Source organism: Ornithorhynchus anatinus, chromosome 11 (assembly GCF_004115215.2).
Source record: "Ornithorhynchus anatinus isolate Pmale09 chromosome 11, mOrnAna1.pri.v4, whole genome shotgun sequence".
Taxonomy (NCBI): Eukaryota; Metazoa; Chordata; class Mammalia; order Monotremata; family Ornithorhynchidae; genus Ornithorhynchus; species Ornithorhynchus anatinus.
Window position 1 is genome coordinate 47,671,953 of NC_041738.1, and position 21,241 is coordinate 47,693,193.

At 44.2% G+C, this 21,241-nt stretch overlaps 1 protein-coding gene across 1 annotated transcript in view; it reads right to left on the bottom strand.

Annotated features, from left to right (window-relative positions):
- Positions 1–861: 861 nt before the first annotated feature.
- Positions 862–21,241, bottom strand: part of WFDC1 (WAP four-disulfide core domain 1) — a 32,162-nt gene continuing 11,782 nt past the window's right edge. Inside the window, exons 2-5 of the mRNA XM_029074519.1 lie at positions 16,725–16,920; positions 13,941–14,024; positions 12,153–12,293; positions 862–1,539 (exon numbers count right to left, since the gene is read on the bottom strand). Of these exons, the coding sequence (XP_028930352.1) occupies positions 1,517–1,539; positions 12,153–12,293; positions 13,941–14,024; positions 16,725–16,920 (444 nt within the window). The 3' untranslated portion in view covers positions 862–1,516. The remainder of the gene's footprint in view (positions 1,540–12,152; positions 12,294–13,940; positions 14,025–16,724; positions 16,921–21,241) is intronic.

Below are 21,241 nucleotides of genomic sequence, written 5' to 3' on the forward strand. Positions count from 1 at the left end.
CATAAGAAACACTCAACAAAAACTTCAATTATTATAATTAACACTGCAGAAAATGTCCACTGGCATGGAATAATTTAATAGAAAATTGCAGAAAGGAAAATGATGATGCTGACTGGCTGTTAGAAGCTCTTGCTCGTGTCAGAAATTTCTAACCAACCAACAGCTATCCAGGGGCAACACCTGAGGGGTGGCAGAAAAGTTAGAGAGAGAGAAATGGCCCAGAGGAATTTAGGAGTGTCAGAGGGGTGGGATGGGAGAAGAGCAAGGGTGGTTGGGGACTCAGAGAGGATGAGCAGCTAAAGGTGCGGGTGAGTGTTCACCTAAAGTGATAACCCAACTCTCACCTGCACCTGTAGCTGCTTCTCCTCTTTTTTCCAACCTTGCCAAGCCCCTCTCCTCACCCTCAACCCCCACACTCTAATCATTTGATCAATCAACCAATCAATTGTATTTATTGAGTGCTTACTGTGTACAGAGCACTGTACTAAGTGCTCGGGAGAGTACAATAGAGTTTGTAGACATGTTCCCTGCCTACAAGGAGCTTGCAGTCTAGAGGTTGGGACTTTTAGACTAGTGTACGTAATGATCTAGAACAAAGGCACATAAGTCACGTGGAGCCTTTTTGCTTTACAAATACCCCATTGTTTTGTGGGGGTTTTTATATGGTATTTAAGTGTTTACTCTGTGGCAGACACTGTTCTAAGGGCTGGGGTAGATATGAGGTAGTCAGGTTGGATATAGTCCATGGCCCACATGGGACTCACAGACTCACAGTCTTAATCCCCATTTTACAGATGATGTAACTGAAGGACAGAGAAGTGAAGTGACTTGCCCAGCGTCATCAAACAGACAAGTGGCAGAGTTAGGATTAGAACCCAGGTCCTTCGAACACCCGTGGTCCATGCTTTATCCACTAGGCCCTGCAGCTTCTCGGTTTGGACACCTTTTCCTTAAGAATGTAAAACCAATAGACGTTACGGATTGTGCACTAAGTATGAAGTCAATGTTTAATGTATATTCTAGACTGTAAGCTCACTGGGGGCAGGGAACATGTCTACCAACTCTGTTATATTTTATTTTGCCAAAGGCTTAATATAGTGCTCTGAACTCGATGCCATTGATAAATGCCACTGATGGTTTCCTAGACAAGGTACCAGGCTTGATTTTTGACACCGTTTTTAGAGAACGCACCATGGGAAGACTTGCTTGTAAACATTCAGGTACCTACTACGAAGCTGTAGTTACACTGGACACACGATGGCACCAGAGGTAGAGATCGCGCTTTGGTGTTCGAGATGCGTTTTATCTGTAGGGATCCAAGGAAAAAGCAGAGATTTCTCTCCGGAATCAAGACACTCTTCGGCAGAAACAGTAGGAAGGTTTGACAGCTGGGTCTAGTGCAGTTCTTACCCAGACTTTACCCGTCCAGGATTAGAAAGCTGCTGAAGGCATTTCAGGGGAGGTTGACGCTTTTCAAAAACTGACAACGAAGGAGGCATGGCTTTCTTTGAAAGCTTCATCGCAGCTGAGCCCAGCTGGCTGAAAAATCAAGCAGAGGGGAAATTAAAATGCTGTCGTGCTTTACAGGGCATGCTTTTATGTAACCTTTTAATCTTATTAAGCTTTCTTTCACAAGTACAGTAAAAATTCCAATTTAGATGAAACTCTGTAATTCCTGTTCGACAATCTGCTCTTTGGTGTCCTGGGGTGGCAATGAGCTCTGGAGGAAAAGAGGGGTTTTGGGGACTTTTCTATCCAAAGTCTGAAGCTTCTTTCTGGGTCCCTCCCCCACCCGCCCCCCGCCAGCCGACTCTGAATTTACAGGGACAGTTCTGAGGGGGAAATCCCCAAGAAGAAACATTAAATTCAGGGAAAAAAGTAGACATGCTCTCTTTCTCTTCACTCTTTCCACTTCCCTTTCCCTCACCTTGAGTTCATCACCATCCTAATCATTATTAATGGCGTCTGTAGCAGGCTTGTTGAGTACCAGGCACTGAATTAAGTGCTTAGGAGAGCCCTTCGTGAAGCAGCATGGCCTAGGCGATAAAGGACGGCCCTGGGAGTCAGAAGGTCCTGGGTTCTAATTCCAGATCTGCCATTTGTCTGCTCTGTGACCTTGTGCAAGTCACTTTATTTCTCCGTCCTCAGTTACCTCATCGGTGAAATGGGGATTAAGACTGAGCCCAGTGTGAGGCAGAGACTGGTTTCAACCCAATTACCTTGTTTCTACCCCAGCACTTAGCATAGTGACTGGCACATAGTAAGTACTTAACAAATACCACAGTTATTATCAATAGAATGGTGTAGCCTCAATCTTACAATCTACTGGGGGTGACAGACAAAAAATGTTTTACCGAGAGGAAAAAGGATAAAGGAAGAACAGGTATTAGCAGGAAGTGGCACACACATCAGGAGGGGAACAGTCAAAAAAAATGAATTGAATGTATAGATACATATACAAATGTATGTGTGTGTAGCTGGGGGCTGAAGACACAATCAAAGTACACAAACGCCAGGGACGGGGTCTGGTTTCATGCAGCCGGGTGTTTGGGAATTAAATGGGGAAGGGTTCCTGGAGTAGGTGGGATTAGAGGAGGGCTTTAATGATGGGGAGAGCTGTGCGGTGGTGGAGTTGGTGGGGGAGAAAGCGCCAGGTGCAGGAAACAGCAGGAACTAGGAGTTGACAGGTGGGTCTGAGTTAACCACTTTCCAGTAGCATCGGGAATGCAATCTACAGCCCGCTGGGTGGTGATCTGTCACAGGGCTGACTCTGGGGGCACTGAGAAATGAACGAAATGGTTGATAGGTTTTATGTTAAGCCTGCCATTAAAAGCCTGCCCCGGACTCATTATGAAAATTTAGGGGCTAAATACAAAATACAACCCACAAGAGGCCACGGGAACTCACATCTGAAGAGGTTTTAAATTTGATTCCGTTGACTTGTTTCATTTAGAACAGCCAGCCTTCTCCTGTGTTCATTTGGGTACTAGGCAACGGCAAACTCAGCGGGAGGGAGGCAGCGTGGCTTAGTGGAAAGAGCATCGGGCAGGAAGTCAGGAAGCCCAAGTTCTAGCCGCAGCTCTTGCTATTGGCCCCAGCTGGGTGATTTGGGCAAGTCGCTTAAGCTCTCAGTTCCCCCTTCTGCAAAATGGGGATAAAATAGATGGCTGACCCAGGGAAGATGCTCCCCTGTCTAAGAAGCCTCAGAGATCTGACTCAGAGCATGAGAGGGAATGCGGTAGGATCAGCCTGATCATTCCTCTGACTGTCCTGACTTTTGACTGGCCGGTTCATTCATTCATTCAATCAGATTTATTGAGCGCTTACTGTATGCAGAGCACTGTACTAAGCGCTTGGAATGTACAATTCCGCCACAGAGACAATCCCTGCCCAACAACGGAGAGGGTTTCAAATGCAGATTAAGAGAAGAGGCCTCAGCTCTCTGTGCCATCCATCTTTGAGTTGCCTCTAGGCTGAAGTCACTTGCCTGCAGCTTCAATCTCAACTCTGGAGATTTTATGCAGAGTGGAGTCTTTCGGGGTGAATACCCCAAACTCGGTTCCCCCCATACAAGCCTACTCCAACTTCAATCCCTGCCCATCCAGGAGCACCCCCTTCAAGAGATTCCACTGTTCTGAGATTCTACAATTATGAAAAAAATATTTCAGTGAATATAGTTGTTTCACATTTTCAATTTCTAAATCTGGGGCATAATCTGGAGCATCTCACAGTATAATGGTGGTATGTGTTAAGGGCTTACTACGTGCAAAGCACTGTTCTAAGCGCTGGGGGGATACAAGGTGATCAGTTTGTCCCACGTGGGGCTCACAGTCTTCATCCCCATTTTACAGATGAAGGTAATGAAGAGAAGCAGCGTGGCTCAGTGGAACGAGCACGGGTTTGGGAGTCAGAGGTTCGAATTCCCACTCTGCCACTTGTCAGCTGTGTGACTGTGGGCAAGTCACTTCACTTCTCTGTGCCTCAGTTCCCTCATCTGTAAAATGGGGATTAAGACTGTGAGCCTCACGCGGGACAACCTGATTACCCTATAATCTACCCCAGCGCTTAAAACAGTGCTCTGCACATAGTAAGCGCTTAACAAATACCAACATTAATTAATGGTATGATAATTGGGGTAAGCGAAAGGAAGGAGAACTTTCCCTGAGAACACTCCCTTGTTAAAGGAAAGGCTTCACTTAGCCACTCTCCTCCAGTGACATTACTGGTCATGCGCATTCACCTAAATCCATCAGACTGTCCCATGAGTCATTCTTGTCATCAGAAGTTAATTCCTTATAAAAGTGAACTAATTTAGTAAGTACACAGAGTCTGACGGGCTGAAATCTGACTTTCACCTTTGAAGGACACCGTGTTTAAACTGACCAGGATCCAGGGGTTCAAATAATGGTTGGCAAATAACCAGCATTTGGTTAAAGTATTTTTGGGTATGGGTCTGGAAATTAGAGGACCTGAGTTCTAGCCCCACCTCTGCCACTGGCCTGCTGAGGAAATCTCAGGCAAGTCACTCAACAGCTTTGTGCCTCACTGCCTTCATCTGTAAAATGGGGATCAATAATATGTGGCTTTCCCTACCTCACAGGGATGTTGGGAGGATAAAATGAGATGAGTAATATGAAAAGAGCTTTGGACAATAGGAGTATTATCAAGTGGCATCTGGCTACCTAGGATGGAGGTGAAGGAAAGAGGGGAGGGTGGGGGATATTAGAAATTGCAGACAGGGTTTGAATCCAGAGGAATCTGGAAAACCAGAACTACTCTAGGCATTTAGTTCTTGGTAATCGACCATTTATATCTCGGGAAATATCACATTCACCTCATAACCTCAAAAGGGAATGGAGAAGGGCTAACAGGAAAACCATCAAATCATCTTTTGGGCAAAAATTTAGACTTTTCATGTTCCTATAAAGGCTCATTTATCTAAATGTATACATTATTATACTAAAATTTATACATTAATAAAATAATAATGATGGTATTTGTTAAGAGCTTACCATGTGCCAAGCACTGTTCTAAGCACTGAGCACTGTTCTAAGCGAATCTCCCAGGGTCCGGTAAACTAAATTATCTAGACTTTTCCAAGACTTCGGTGCCTGCTTGCCCAGTGCATTTGGACTTCTATATTTGGCAGTTCTGTTCATAAGTAAGAATCTAATATAAAAAGGCACACAATTTCTAGTACTTTATTTAAAGTCTTAATTGGACCATGAGTCCCACTGTGGGGCAGAGATCGGGTCTGACCTGTGCAACTTGTACCTATCTCAGCAACCAGAACAGTGCTTGGCACATACTAAGTTCTTAACAAATACTATCATTATTATTATCATTATCATTATTATTTGAATAAGATCAGCATACCTATGAAAAGGTTATGTTTCATTGGAAGACTGAATCCTACTGATTCATGATTTTCGGGGTTTCCTTACCTCTGATTTTCTCTGGAATCTCCAGAACAAAACACTGTCATTGGTTTTTGTTCGGATTTCGGTAAATTTGGTATTAAGCTCCGGGTTCAGATTGTAATAGAAAGTTCTCAAGTTTTGTTTTTGTTCCCCGAAGTCTATATATGTGAGACAGTGTAAGTGGTCGCCTCTCCAACAGACATATCTAGAAGCCAATTCCCACTGGGGAGCAAGGGAAAAATTTATTTGATAAAGTTTGAAGAACACAGGCAGAACCAAGAAGCAGTATGGTCTAATGGATAGAGCACGGGCCTGCAAGTCAGAAGGACCTGGGTTCTAATTCCAGATATGCCACTTGTCCATTGTGTGCCCTTGGACAAGTCACTTCACTTCTCTATGCCTCGATTACCTCATCTGTAAATGGAGATTGATTTTGTGAGCCCCACATGGGACATGGACTGTATCCAACTGATTAGCCTTGAATCGACTCCCATGCTTGGTACAGTGCCTAGTGCATAGTAAGAGCTTAATAAATATCATAAAAACAAACAAAAAGCCAAGACCATGTTGCTGGTTGGAATCCTGATCTACTCCATTTCTCCAGAGTCACTGCATTTCCCTTCCTGATCCCCATATCAATCAATCGATGGTTTTTATGGGGTACTTACTACTGCACAGTACTGTACTAAGCTCTTGGGATAATTCAGTACAATAGAACTGGAACACAATCCCTGCCCTTAAGGAGTTTGCCATCTAACGGAGGAGCTTACAAACATGGATGTTACTTCCGAGGCACGGGTTTCGGGTTTTTCCGAGGCAGAGGGAGGTAACAGTCTACTCATTGTCCTTTGATCTTGCCACCGATTTTTCCCACATCCTCCCTCAGGCCTCTCCCCTTTCATAACTGACAGAACACCACTCTCCCTACCTTCAAAACCCTCCTAAAACACATCTCCTTCAAGAGGCCTTCTCTGACTAACCTCTCATTTCCGCATCTCACCTCCCCTCTGTGTAGTCTCTGAATCCCTTAAACACTTTGACATTCACTCCAGCTCCACAGCACTTCCCCCGTCTGTAATTTATTTTAATGTGTGACTCTTCCTGTAGACTGCTGTACTGTATTCACCCAACCACTTAATACAGTGCTCTGCACACAATAAGCGCTCAATAAATGCCACTGATGATGATGACAACAGATAATACTTCCATGTAGAGTAGTCCATAACTATAGCCTAAATTCCCAGCTAGTGGTGTTGGAGAAAATGACAGTGTGGAAAGGAATTTAATGAGAAATTGCAACTTAAATCCTTGTCCACAGCCTTCTGCAACTGTATAATGGAATTGTGAAAAAAGAAACAACAATAACTGCGATTATCTTCCTCTTCCCAATGGCTAGAAAGCTTAAATGAGGCTTTAATCCCTGTCAGTTTCAAACAATCCATTTCACTCAGCGTAGAAATGCTGCTTCCTTTCTCACATTCAAAGTGCAAGGCTTTACAAAGGAAAGAAGTGCTTCTCTTAAATGCTCCTTGTAAAATTTATGTCTTAGGTTGCGTTCATCTGGAAAATAACAGGAATGTTTCTCAAAAATTACAATTAGGACAGTGCTTTCCTTGTTATTTGGCAAAAATCATTATAAATTGGATTAAAAGTATATCAGGAGAGTTGAGGCCAATTTGAGCAGCGATGACAACCTCTGAATTTAAACTGGCTTCTGGACTAATTAATATTATCAGACATGTCAACAATGAAATTATGCTAACGTGATAATTAAAAGTTAAGCCATTGTCACTGGGTGTTTTATTTTGGAACATTTTGTGAACTCATGAGACAGGTAATTGAGGTACACTCAGTCATCCTAGAGTTCAAAGGCTATATTTTTGCGAAAGCCATTTTAAGGAAACCTTGTACTACCATCCTTTACGCCAAATACCTAATGAGGAAAGCCAGATTGGATGAAAACAAACGGGAAGTAAAGATTGAAGGAAAGAATATAAACAACCTTTGTTAAGCTGAAGATACAACCCCACTAGCAGAAAGTGAAGACGACTTGAAAGGCTTGTTAGTAAAAGTTAAGGAACAGAGCAAAAGGATGGGCCTATATTTGAATGTAAAGAAAACAAAAATCATGACAAATGGAAGTTTTAACACACTGGTAGTGGACGGAGAGAAGATTGAAATAGTTGACAGTTTTTATCTCCTGGGATTGATAATCAATAATAAAGGAACTAGTAGCCAAGAAATAAGCCAAAGATTAATGTTAGGAAGATTTGCTATGAAGAGCCCGGAAAAAGTCATGGAATGTCCTGATGTAATAATTGCCACAAAAATACACATTGTCAGCTCTATGGTGTTTCCAGCTGCAGTGTATGGACCCGAAAGCTGGACGGCGAAAAGACAGGATAGAAAAACATCGATCCTTTTGAAATATGGTGTTGGAGAAGGCTTTTGTGAATACCATGGACTGCCCAAAAAACAAACAAATGGATTTCAGAGCCAATTAAACCAAAGTGGTTTTTGGAAGGCCAAATGACTCGACTTAGATCAGCATAGTTTGGACACGTAATCAGGAGGCCTAATTCTCTGGAGAAGACACTAATGCTAGGAAAAGTTCAGGGAAAACATGGAAGAGGCAGACTGGCAGCTAGATGGATAGAGACCATAACAACGATAACGGAAGAACCATTAGAAAGGTTGCAGATGATGGCAGAGGACAGAACGTTCTCAAGAAAGTATATCCATAGAGTCGCTATGAGTCAGAAACAACTCGACGGCACTTAATAATAATAATGTACTACCACATAAATGCACACATAGCTTCTTTGACGTGGCACCCCAAGTCCAGATGGGGTTAATCCAGATGGAGTTACTCCAGATGGAGTTACTCTATCAGAAGGACATTCCCTATCTCCCAAATGGCGTTCTAGCCAAAAGACATATTGAAAACATGGAGACAACAGAACTGTGCATACTGTAGTTTACTGCTTTCAGATGATTGCCAATTCCATACATCAAAGACGTTTATCATAAGTAAATCACCTCTTTCCTATTGTGTATGACATTTGCTAAGCACTTACTGTGTGCCAAGAACTGGGGTAGATACGAGATAGTCAAGTTGGACACAGTCCCTGTCCCACATGGGTCTCATAGTCTTAATCCCCATTTTACAGATAAGGTAACTGAGGCACAGAAAAGTGAAGTGACTTGCCCAAGGTCACACAGTAGACAAGTGGAGGGGCCAAGATTAGAACCCAGGTCCTCTGGGTCCCATGTGCTCTTTCTGCTAAGCCACACGACTTCACTCTATTTGTCAATTTAACTCTCATTGTTAGAAGTACAAAACCCAGAATTTTCATTTAAATTCCTTTAGTTTCTTTTCTTTTCTCCCCATCTTCTCAAAAACTTCCATTGGTTGCTTGTCCCTCTGTGCATCAAGCAGAAACATCTCACCAGTTGATTCAAGTCCCTCATTCAGCTCTCTCCTTCCTAGTTATTAGCATCTTTTAATTTTTTTTAAAATGATATTTCTTAAGCACTTTTTATGTGCCTGGCACTGTACTAAGCACTGGGGTAGATACACACTAACCAGGTTGGACACAGTCCCTGTCCCACATGGGACTCACAGTATTAATCCCCCTTCTACAGATGGGATAATTGAGACACAAAGAAACGACGTGACTTGCCTGAGGTCACACAGCAGACAAGTGGCAGAGCCGAGATTAAAACCCAGGTCCTCTTGACTCCCAGGCCGGTGGTCTATCCACTAGGCCGCACAGCTTCTCTAACCCACCACAACTCAGTCAGCACACTTTGCTCCTCTAATGCCAACCGATCCACTGGGCCTCGATCTCGACTCTCGTTATCGACCCCCTTCTTCACACCCTCCCTCTCAACTGGAACTCCCTCTTTAAAATCAACAACCCCCCTCCACCCCAACCCCTCCCCATCTTCAAAGCCCTGCTTAAATCACATCTCTTCTAGGAGGCCTTTCCTGACTAATGTAGACTTGAAATCCTCTGAGGAATGTGCTTGTTAATTCTGTTGTAGCGTAATCTCCAAAATGCTTACTACGGTACCCTGCACATAGTAAGGACGCAATAAATACCATTTATTGAGTGATCACTAATCTATGACCTCCCTGCCCTGTTTTCCCACATACCGTGTCATCTCTGTACTTGAGTCCTCACCCCTAAGCAGTCAGATACTCACTCCATCCCTCCTACTCCAGCAGCACTTGTGTAAATATCTTTTGTACTTGGTTGCTTCTCCTACCTGTAAATTATTAGAGTGTCTGTCTCCCCCTTTATATCGTAAGCTTGTTCAGGGCAGGCATCGTGTCTACCAACTCTTCCGTACTCTCTTCCAAACACTTAGGACAGTGCTGTGCCTAGCATAAGTAGTGTGGCCTGGTGGAGAGAGCCCGGACTTGGGAATTAGAAGGATCTGCGTTCTAAACCTGACTCTGCCACTTGCTTGCTATGGGACCTTGGGCAAGTCATTTAATTTCCTCTGAGCCTAGGTTTCTTCAACTGTAAAGTGCACTTGAGTTGTTTCTGTAGTAGTGGTGATGCTTTGCCTCGAATCAACCACACTTCCTTGCCCATTTCCCCTGTGCCCACTTGCATTGTGAGATGACTGGTAAGAAGAGTTTGTATAACTAGGAGCACAGAATAGAATCTCTCTGAGAGTTCAACAGCAGCAGATGCCACTGTGGCCCTTACCCTTTTGGTAATCCAATATTACTACTATTAACAAATACCACAATTATGATTAAGCACTTAACAATAATAGTAATAATGTTGGTATTTGTTAAGCGCTTACTATGTGCAGAGCACTGTTCTAAGTGCTGGGGTAGATACAGGGTCATCAGGTTGTCCCACGTGAGGCTCACAGTTAATCCCCATTTTACAGATGAGGTCACTGAGGCCCAGAGAAGTGAAGTGCCTTGCCCACAGTCACACAGCTGACGAGTGGCAGAGCCGGGAGTCGAACCCATGACCTCTGACTCCGAAGCCCAGGCTCTTTCCACTGAGCCACGCTACTTACTATGTGTCAAACACTGTTCTAAGCCCTGAGGAATGTACAAGGTAATCAAGTCAGACTCAGTCCCTGTCTCACACAGGATTTGCAATCGAAGTAGGAGTTGAACTGGTATTGAATCTCCATTTTGCAGATGAGGTAACTGAGGCACAGAGAAGTTAAGCGACTTGCCAAGGTCACATAGCAGACAAGTGGCAGAGATGGGATTAGAACATGGGTCTTCTGACTCTCAGGTCCATGCTCCTTCTCTGCTGTTGAGTGTGATACTCAGACGTCTTCGTAAGGGTGGGGAGGGGTCTTTTCCACTTTGTTGAAACCAGGGGAAAAGCAAAACACACAGAATTTGAAACCAAACAAAGAAAACAGCAACTAAAACACTCGGAATTGTCCTCCACACAACTACACAGATGAAGGCTGGGAGTTGCCTGCTGACATAGTTCACTCCTTGTACTCCCCCCGCCTCCTCCTCCCCCGCTGGGCCCAATGCTTAAAAAGTCCACGCATCTCTTCTTTTAGATTTTTAGGAGACAAAAATCATGTTTCAAACTTCTGACAGTGGTTGGTGAGGCAGAGCCAGACATTTTGGTAGCATCACGATGAAGTCGAGGTGCTTGGTCACCTTAAGTTGGACGTTCCCCCTGAAGAAACTTTCATGGGTCATGCATTCAGAATTTTAGGTTGTAGGTGCCTGTTTGTAATTTTCTAGTTCCCTCTCTAGCATTTCCCTCAGATTTGCTGGTTTCTTGCAAAGAAGTCTTCGAAGTATTGAACCCCTAATGCGGGCAGAGCAACAAACTCAGCACTTAGTAGACATGATCCCTACTCTCAAGAGATTTAAAATCTAGTGGGAAGCAAAGATGCTAAAATAAACTACAGATAGGAGGAAGAAATAGAGTATAAAGAGATATACTTAAGGGTTGTGCAGGGAAGGGAGGGAGGTGTGTCAGTACCTAAATGCAGAAGTGCTGGAGTAGAAAGAGGAAGGAAATGAGGTAAGGAGACGTGGCTCAGTGGAAAGAGCACGGGCTTTGGAGTCAGAGGTCATGAGTTCGAATCCCAGCTCTACCCCTTGTCAGCTGTGTGACTGTGGGCAAGTCACTTCACTTCTCTGTGCCTCAGTTACCTCATCTGTAAAATGAGGATTAAGACTGTGAGCCCCACGAGGGACAATCTGATTCCCCTGTGTCTACCCCAGTGCTTAGAACAGTGCTCTGCACATAGTAAGTGCTTAACAAATACCAACATTATTATTATTATTATTACAAATTAATCGGGGGAAGGCCTTCTGGAACTGTGATCTCTTATGAGGGATACAATACATAAAGAAGACTTCCTGTCATCTCAGGTAGACGGATGGTAAGGGAAGGCAGAGGAATTGACCTATGCGTGAATACCCTGACATAATAATAATATTAATACTAATCTTAAAAATCACCACCATAATAATTATGGTATAAGATTAGAATTTTCTAAGTGCCAAACACTGTACTAAGAAGTGGGACAGATACAAGATAATCAGGTTGGACACAGGGGGCTTACAGTCTAAGATGATAAAAGGGAGTGAGACCATAAAAGGGGGTAAGATCAGAGGAAGGGGGGTGGGAGCAGCTCAGGGGTCTCTAAAATAGGCATGCAGAAAGGGAAGGAGAGCAGGTGAGGCCAAGGGCAACACTGTTTTCATGCAGAACCCACCAGAGTTTCCCCGTTGCTTGATGCATTGACCTCTGTTGGGGATTCCTTCAGCTGCGTTGCCTGGATTTATGATGTGACATTCATAACCCGTGGGGCAGTGGAGGGGCTCATCTCCATCCTCTGTGGTGCTGCAGGCCTCCGCTGGAAAACACACAAATACACGTGCTCAAAGTTATCGAGGTTAATTGGAGAAAAATCAATGAATACACTTCCCCACCCACCCTTGTTTGAGGTTTCAGTGACATCTGCTAGTTTCAGGAATCTTTCTTTATGCTTCCATTTGACACCTACAGGCAGTCCTTCATTCTCTCAGTGATTACTACTTCAGGAAAATTCTCAATTAAACTGAGGCAGAGAACATGCCATTTTGTTACGCTGTACTTCCCAAGCACTTAGTACAGTCTCCAGCACCAAGTAGACTCTAGTTAAATGCTCTCATTACTGTTAGTTAGGGAAATCTCAGTGAATCAGAGCCTGCTGCATCTCCAGCATCACGATCAGCTGGGGAACATGTTATCTTCATTCTCATCAGCTGAGCCTCAGCTCGCATTTTTTTTTTTTTTTTTTGCCATAAGGACTTCTATTCCAGCCAGTGTATGTAAATCCAAAATCACAGAGCACAGCTTGGTTGAGAGAACTTAGCTCAAAAGGAGGTGTAAGACCTCGCAGTAAATACGGGGAAGGCAGGTCTTTAGAAACCTCAATCCATTTGAGAAGTGGTGTGGCCTTGTGGAAAGAGCCCAGGACTGGGAGTCAGAGGACCCGGGTTCTAATCCTAGCTAAGCCATTGCCTGATGTGTGACCTTTCCCAAGTCACTTGGGCAGTACCTTCTGAGTGCCTCAGTTTCCTCCACTACCAAATGGGGATTTGATAGCTGTTCTCCCTCCTACCTAGACTCATGTGGGTCAGGGAGTGTATGTGGCCTGACTTTAATTCATTCAACTGTATTTACTGAGCACTTACTTTGTGCAGGGCACTGTATTAAGTGCTTGAGAAGTACAATACAGCAACAAATAGAGACAATTCCTGCCCACAGTGGGCTCACAGACTACTCCACTGCTTCAAACAGTGCTTGACATAGAGTAAGTGCCTAACAAATACCATAAAAAAATCACTCTGTAGAAACTTCCACCTTCTCTTCTCCCCTTTTATCCTTCTCCATTCACTCTCACCGGCAGGACTACATATCAAGCCAGCATTTCAAGAAAGAGTAAGGTACTAGGTCCCAAGTTGAATGTGCTTAGATCTAAAGAGGCCTAGGGTTGCTAGTTAGGGGACCAGGCCCCAGGTCCTGAGAGATTTTGCTGAGATATAAATGCTAATTGCCATTGCAAAGTAAATGGAGGCACAGGAGTGGTTCATTCAGTTGTATTTTTGAGCACCTACTGTATGCAGAGCACTATTAAGCTCTTGAAAAGTACAATCGGCAGCCCCAAAGGGTGCTCTAGTCCATCCTTGGCCGGTCATTTTTTTTATGCACCAGAACATGGCCCTGATAACCTGGGTTTTAATCCTGGCTCTGTCACTTGCCTGCAGTGTGACCTTGGGTGAATCATTTAACTTCTCTGTGTCTCAGTCTCCTCATCTGTAAAGATGGGGGTTAAATACCTGTTCTGTCTCCTATTTAGACTGAGTCCAATGAGGGACAGGGTGTCACCCCTGATTATTTTGTATCTATCCCATTTTGCAACAGCACTAGCTTGGAGCATAGTAAGCACTTAACAAATACTGCCATTATTATGAGACTGATGAGATATACAAAGAAAAGAGTCCATTACATATCTTACCTTGTAAAACCTCTTCTGGTCCATCAAGTAGCCAACCATTTCCTCCAAGCCAACGGGGTTTGGGCTGCACCAACCAGTCTAAGACTAATAAACACATTATCAAACTTGAGTAACTTAGAAAAACTTCATCATAATAATAATAACAATTCATAATTATGATACTTGTTAAGCACTTACTATGTACCAGGCACTATACTAATCTCTGGGATGGATACAAGCAAATCAGGTTGGACACTGTCTCTGTCCCATATGGCGCTCAAAGTCTTAATCCCCATTTTACAGATGAGATAACTGAGGCACAGAGAATTTAAGTGACTTAGAATTTAAGTGACTTGCCCAAGGTCACGCAGCAGACAAGTGGCAGAGCCGAGATTAGAACCCATGTCCTTCTGACTCCCAGGTCCGTGCTCAATCCACTAGGCCACACTTGTTGGGTAGCAAAAATGCTTCAGATCAGCACAGAGAATAAACTGGTCGGGGAGAGATATAGGGAAAGGCATGGCGGCGATGGAGTGGGGAGGTCTTTATGATTTTGGAGGGAAAGCTGAGAAAAAACCAAGTATTTGGGGAGGAGGGTACAGAAAGGCCTGTTTCAACAGGATTGTCTGCATAGCTCCACAAAACTCCCTCCTCTGGAAATGTTTGAATCTGCTTCCCCTATAGGATGGTTTGGAGGAAGCTAGTGAGGGTTGCAGTAGATGCAGCAGCAAAGAATATCTTGTCCTGCTCTAAGTGTTTGTGGTCTTCCAATTAAAAGAAAAAACAAACTGATTTTTGACCCTGTCTCTCATTCACAAAATTTCCCCAAGTTTCTGAATGTCTGTAGTAGGTGCCTCAGAACACACTCCCTCATAGGCTAATCTGAGCTAATCAGTCAATCAATCAATGGTATTTACTGAGTGCAAAGCACTGTACTAAGCCCTAGGGAGAGTACTATGTAAAAAAGGGGTTGGGCCCATTCCTGTCCACCAGGAGCTTTACAATCATGGGCTTTAAGATCAGAGCCCTGTAAAAAAAATCATTCTCACACATCTTCCCACTCCCCAAATACCTCCAATTGTTGCCATCCCTCTCCACGTCAAGCAGCGTGGCCGAGTGGAAAGAACATGGGCCTGGGAGTCCAAAGACCTGGGTTCTAATAGTGACTCCTCCACTTGCCTGCTGTGTGGCCTCGGGCAACCTAACATCTCTGTGCCTCTGTTACCTCATCTGTAAAATGGGGATTAAGAATGTGAGCCTCCTGTGGGACAGGAACTGTGTCCAACCTTATATCTACTCCAGTGCTTAGTACAGTGACTGGCACATGGTAAGCACTTGATAAATACTATTTCGTGTTTTAAAAAAAGCAGAAACTACTCACTAATGGATTCAAGGTGCCTCAATTTGTCCTCTTCTCGCAACTTATCCTGTCTCACTTGTTTTCCATCATGACCCAGCCTGTAAACTTTACTCCTCTAACGTCACTCACTATCTCTCGCTCTCACCTCACCCACTCCTGCCCCTTTGCTCATGCCGTCCCGCCTACCTGGAACTTCCTCTGCCTGTATAACTGACAGACCAGCACTCTCCCCACCTTTGAATAACAATAATACTTAATACTAATAATTATGGTATTTGTTAGTGCTTAGTCTGTGCCTATACTGTACTAAATGCTGGGGCAGATACAAGATAATCAGGTCCCACTTGGGGTTCACAGTCTAAGTAAGGGGAGAAGAGGTATTGAATCACCATTTTACAGAGGAGGGAAGCGAGGTACAGAGAAATTAAGTAACCTGACCAAGGTAACACAGCAGGTAAGTGGTGGAGCCGGGACTGGAACTCAGGTCCTCTGACTCCCAGGATGGTGCTCTTTCCACTAGATCACGTTGCTTACTGAATCATACCCCCTCCAGAAAGTCTTCCTTGACTAAGCTCTCACCCCCACTCTATTTTCCCTCCTTACTACCTCACCCCACTTCTCAGGATCGCACCTGGAGAGTTTCCAATACTCTACCAGGCTCGCCTACGGGAAGGAGAGTCAAACGGAGGCGTGGCCATTCCATTCCAAGCTTGGGCAGTGGCTAGTGAGCAGAAAGCAATCTGCTACAAATCAAAACTCACCTGTGCTGGGCAGCAGTGGCCTGGGAGGGAGTCAAGGGCGGAGACTCAAGTTTATGATGCGGAAGAAAGCAGTGGTAAACCACTTCCGTATTTTTACCAAGAAAACTCTCTGGATATACTGCCAGAATGATTGCAGAAGGAGGTGGGGCATTCGGGGAAAGTTGTGTCGACGGAATCGCTGTGGGTTGGAGACGACTCAATAGCAGAAGACAAGATGACCTCACCCGTGCACATAGTCCCAACCCCTAAGCACTTGGTTTCTCACCCTGCCTTGGCCCCACGGAACTTCTATGTTTGTCTTTATACTTGGTTGCTTTCCTTACCTGTAATTTATTGTAATGTCAGACTCCCCTCTTACTGTAGCCTCCTTTAGGGCAGGGATCCTGTCGTCCAGCTGTGCTGTACTCTCCCAGACGTGTAGGACAGTGCTCTCAACACAGTAAGTGCTGAATTAAATGCCACAGAGATGGACCGATTAAGGCTACAGAGTGTTTTTCAGCTCACCGACAATAGGCGTGTCAGTGGAACATCACCGATCATCTTATTAGTGCAATATTAAAGGTCAGTTGTAGGCAGGATGGACCGTGGAGACGGGCAATAGGAGGGAAAGGAAAGAGGGGGACTTGTTCCTTTGGTGGATGTTGTCATTCGGAACGGCGCCACGCTTTCTCCCAAGTCACCTACCGGGTGGAGGCTGCACTGACTCCAGGCAGGCATAGATGCACCCGTTGTAGCAACATCGTCTGTGCCTCTCACACTCCGAATCCGACTGGCAACCGGGCACCTCGCAGGCTTGGTCGGGCAACGTTTCAGGGGGAGGGGGGCAGCGGTCATTCTTCTGAGAGTGGGCACTGTGGGGGTGGAGCGGGTACTCATAGTCCTTGGTGAAAGAGAAAAGGAGAGCGGAATGACCTCACAACTGGATCGATCAACTCTGCGATGCCAAAGGCAGGTTAAACGGAAAACGGACGGCGACACGGAGTGACCGCTCGGACACCTTTAGTCTGGTAATGCTGCGATCCCAAAGCCCGACGTTAATTTAGAATGAAGAGGGTGTGTTTTTTTGCCTGAGACAATTATACTCCTACTTCAACGTTTTACAATCACAATGCTTCTTTTCATTATGAATATAAACCTTCTTGAATCTCTTTGACCTCGCTACAGAATGGATTTATCATCAGTCAACATCAGTGGTATTTACTGAGCGCTTATTATGTGAAAAGCTTGGGCGAGAACATTTCAGTAGAGTCCGTAGACACATTCCCTGTCCAGAACAAACTTACTGTCTATAGGGGGAGACAGACTTTAACATAAATAAGTAAATTATAATAATTTACCCAGTTAACTAAAAGTCCCATTTCCCTTTCTCTCCTTTTTATGGTCTTCTCTGTCACTCCTGGCTCTCTCCTTACCTTGAGGAGAGCACTGCTTTCTCCTCTTCTTACCTTTCATTTTGACTAGGAGCATATAAATCTAAGAACTGGGAATGGGGTTCAGCTTGCTACCTTAAGACACAGCTCACTGGAACCTCAAACAGAATAAACTTAGGCTAAGACTGCAGGCCCAGATCCCAGATGTACTTCCATATTTCGGTCTTACTCTGAGGTGTACACCATTCCCGCAGAGCAGGCTTTCAAGATTATGATTAATAGCAAGTGCAATTCAGTCGAAGAACTTTCCACGATCTACTGGGAGTCACTTCCTAGCCAGTCAGCCTCTATCGTAGTAGTCCCCAGGCATGCAGGAACATACCGACTGGATCTTATTTTACCCGGTATGCAAGGGAGATCAAAATTCCACAGGCCTCCAAATTGGCTACAAAATTTAATGAAGCTATAAAGCTTTTCACCTAGAATTCCTTTGCAAATGTGGCCTGGACGGGCAGACGGAAAAACATTAGCTCATCTCCCAGCAGGGTGTTTGAAGGAAAATGGTCCAGCTAACTAGAGGTAGATAAGAAAAGTTTAGGATTGAGCAGAGGCTGGTAAACAATCTAGCCCCGCACTGGATCCCAGGGCAGTGTCAAGCTGGTGCCTGGTGGGTGTTTTTTATAAGCAATGCCACTTCTGGCTGGCACATATGCTTTAGGGAAGATGGATCTCCCCATTCCAGAAGGCCCCGAATGACTTCCTTGTAGGTAGTCCGCTTCCGGAACCAGCCTGGTTTCATGGGAGGAGAGAGGGAGTGTCTCGCTCAACACTGACTTGGGTCTTTGTCTCCTTCCAGCTTCTACTTCCTTTACAAAGGGAAAGTGAGAGGCGATCTAGGGATTGAGGAATAAAGTTGGGGAAGCAAAAACTTTTTTTTAAAAGATTATTATAAGGAGGAAAATCTGAGGATTCTGGAGATGTGTCCGTGGAGGGGTGTTAAGGGAAATTATGTGGATGACTCTGCTGGGTGAAGGGGAAATTGCCCGATTAATTTATACCTACCCCAGTGCTTAAAACAGTACTTGGCACATAGTAAGCACTTAACAAGTACCCTAATTATTACTAATAATAATGATGATGATTTTCTCCACGTAAATATCCCCCTGGAGGAGGGTGGCAGATACCTTGGATTTAACAGCAAAAGTAACTGAGGATGCAGCATGGCCTGGAAAAACATTAGCTGGTCTCCCAACAAGGTGCTTGAAGGAAAATTGTCCAGCTAACTAGTGGTAGATAGGGAAAGGGTGCTCTCTCTCTCGTGGTACTAGGAGCCGGGAGTCTTGGGTTCAAATCCTGGACCCGCCACCTGCCTGTTATATGACCTTGGGCAAATCTTCTCTAGGCCTCAGTTTCCCCATCAGCAAAATGGAGATATAATTTCTGCTCTCACTCCCCTTTAGACTGCGAGTCTTGTGTGGGGCAGGGGCCGTGCCCAACCCGATTATCTTGGATCTACTCCAGAACCAGCACAGTGATTGGTGGATAGTAAGCACATTAATAAATATTAGTATTATTCGTATCAACAAACTGCCCAGTGTCAAGTAAAACATTAAAGCCAATTCACCTCAATAATTCAGGGAGAGAATAAAAAATTCGTCTAAAATATTCAGATCATTGAGATAGAGGTATAAGTTTTAAGAGGTAGCCTAGTGGAAAGAGCACGGGCCTGGGAGTCAGACAATCTGGGTTCTAACTCTGCTAATTGTTTGCTGTGTGACCTTGGGCAAGTCACTTAACTTCTCTGTGCCTCATTTTCCCCTCTTTTAAAATAGGGATTGAGCTCATTCTCCCTCCTACTTAGAAGCTGAGGCCCAAGTGGTACCTGAATATTTGATATAATAATAATAATGGTGGTATTTGTTAAAGCGCTTACTACGTGCAAAGCACTGTTCTAAGCGCTGGGGGGATACAAGGTGATCAGGTTGTCCCACGTGGGGCTCACAGTCTTCATCCCCATTTTACAGATGAGGTAACTGAGGCACAGAGAAGTTAAGTGATTTGCCCAAAGTCACCCAGCTGGCAAGTGGCGGAGCGGGAATTCGAACCCATGACCTCTGACTCCCAAGCCGGGCTCTTTCCACTGAGCCACGCTGCTTCTCCCTCTAAGTGCTTGGACTGGTGCTTGACACCTAGTAAATGTTTAAAAAATATTATTATTATTGTCATCACTGCTTTAATTCTTCACTCTCCAGGACCACTGCATGTCTAGGAGAAACGAGGATTTCAGTGGAAACATTTGCACACGTTTTTCTGTGTGATTCCCAGGTTTCCTACAGATGGCCTCAGCTCACAACTAATGGGCCACCAAAGGACCCAAATGACAAGTGACTTCAGAACTAGCTGCGTTTATTACCGCTGTTGTGAATGATTAGATGGTAATTAGTCATTTTAAAAATGTAATTAGGACAAACAGTGCAGTTCCCTGAGCTGCTAGCTCACTTCCTCCAGTCTGAACGTAGCCGAACCCGTCATGGTGGAGCACAATGCTGCCAGTTATTTTTAATGCTTATCTGACGGTCACCTCCACCTTCTCGGGATAGGATTAGAGAGAACACTGCAGAGTGCACACCGCTAGAAGGGTAAATTAATTTTTCTGCCTAGCTCCTTTTTATCAAGCTTAAACATTTGTGAAACTTCAAGGAAATTGCTATGAGAAGCGAGACACTTTTGAGCCAGATGAATGAGCCTCCTAGTCATGTTCTCAAAGATAAATTGCTTAAGAATTAAGGGACTAAGTGAGCCATAAAAACAAAAATAGGTATGATGGCAAAATTATAATGTCTGATTCAGCCATTCTGTGAGGAAAGTTGGAGCCAGAAAAGAGTTGTCTTAACTCAAACGTCTAGTTATTCTTTCTCCCTCTGAAATCGATGAATCTGGATAAACCAATTATTTCTTTAGGATTTCATATCGTAGGACTAGGAACATTTTTAATATCTGTTTTGTAATGTTCTAATGAACTGATCTTATGCAGTTCATTCATTCATTTGTATTTATTGAGCACTTACTGTGTATAAAGCACTGTACTAAGTGCTTGGAAAGTATAATCCAGCAATAGAGAGACACAATCCCTGCCCACAGTGGGTTTACAGTCTAGTAAGTTACACTAATAGATTTTCTTTCACACACCTTGCATTTCCAAGAAGGAAGCTACTGTATCTGCTTGATCCCATCCAAAAAGTCCTAGGTTATAGAGAAGCAGCGTGGCTCGGCGGAAAGAGCACGGGCTTTGGAGTCAGAGGTCATGGGTTCGAATCCCGGCTCGGCCACTTGTCGGCTGTGTGACTTCGGGCAAGTCACTTAACTTCTCGGTGCCTCAGTTACCTCATCTGTAAAATGGGGATGAAGACTGTGAGCCCCACGTGGGACAACCTGATTCCCCTGTGTCTACCCCAGCGCTTAGAACAGTGCTCGGCACATAGTAAGCGCTTAACAAATACCAACATTATTATTATTATTATTAGGTTCATACCAGTAAACGTGATCTACGGAGTGGACATAGGAGTCAACTTTTGCTCTAGAGTGAAACAATATGCTCTAGATATGCCACTGAGAACCTTGTGTTCCTTGACAGAAAGAAAGGTCAACCAACAATGGAGGAAGCAGTCAAACACACCCAGACCTCAGCTCCTGACAAATAATCAACTTAAAGCATCACACGGCCTTGCAGTGTATTCAATCTAGGTACTCAAATACAATCCAGTCTTACGAATTAATTTCACAGCCCAGAATCATAGTTGGGTTCATATTAAATTTGATTTCTGTGACTCT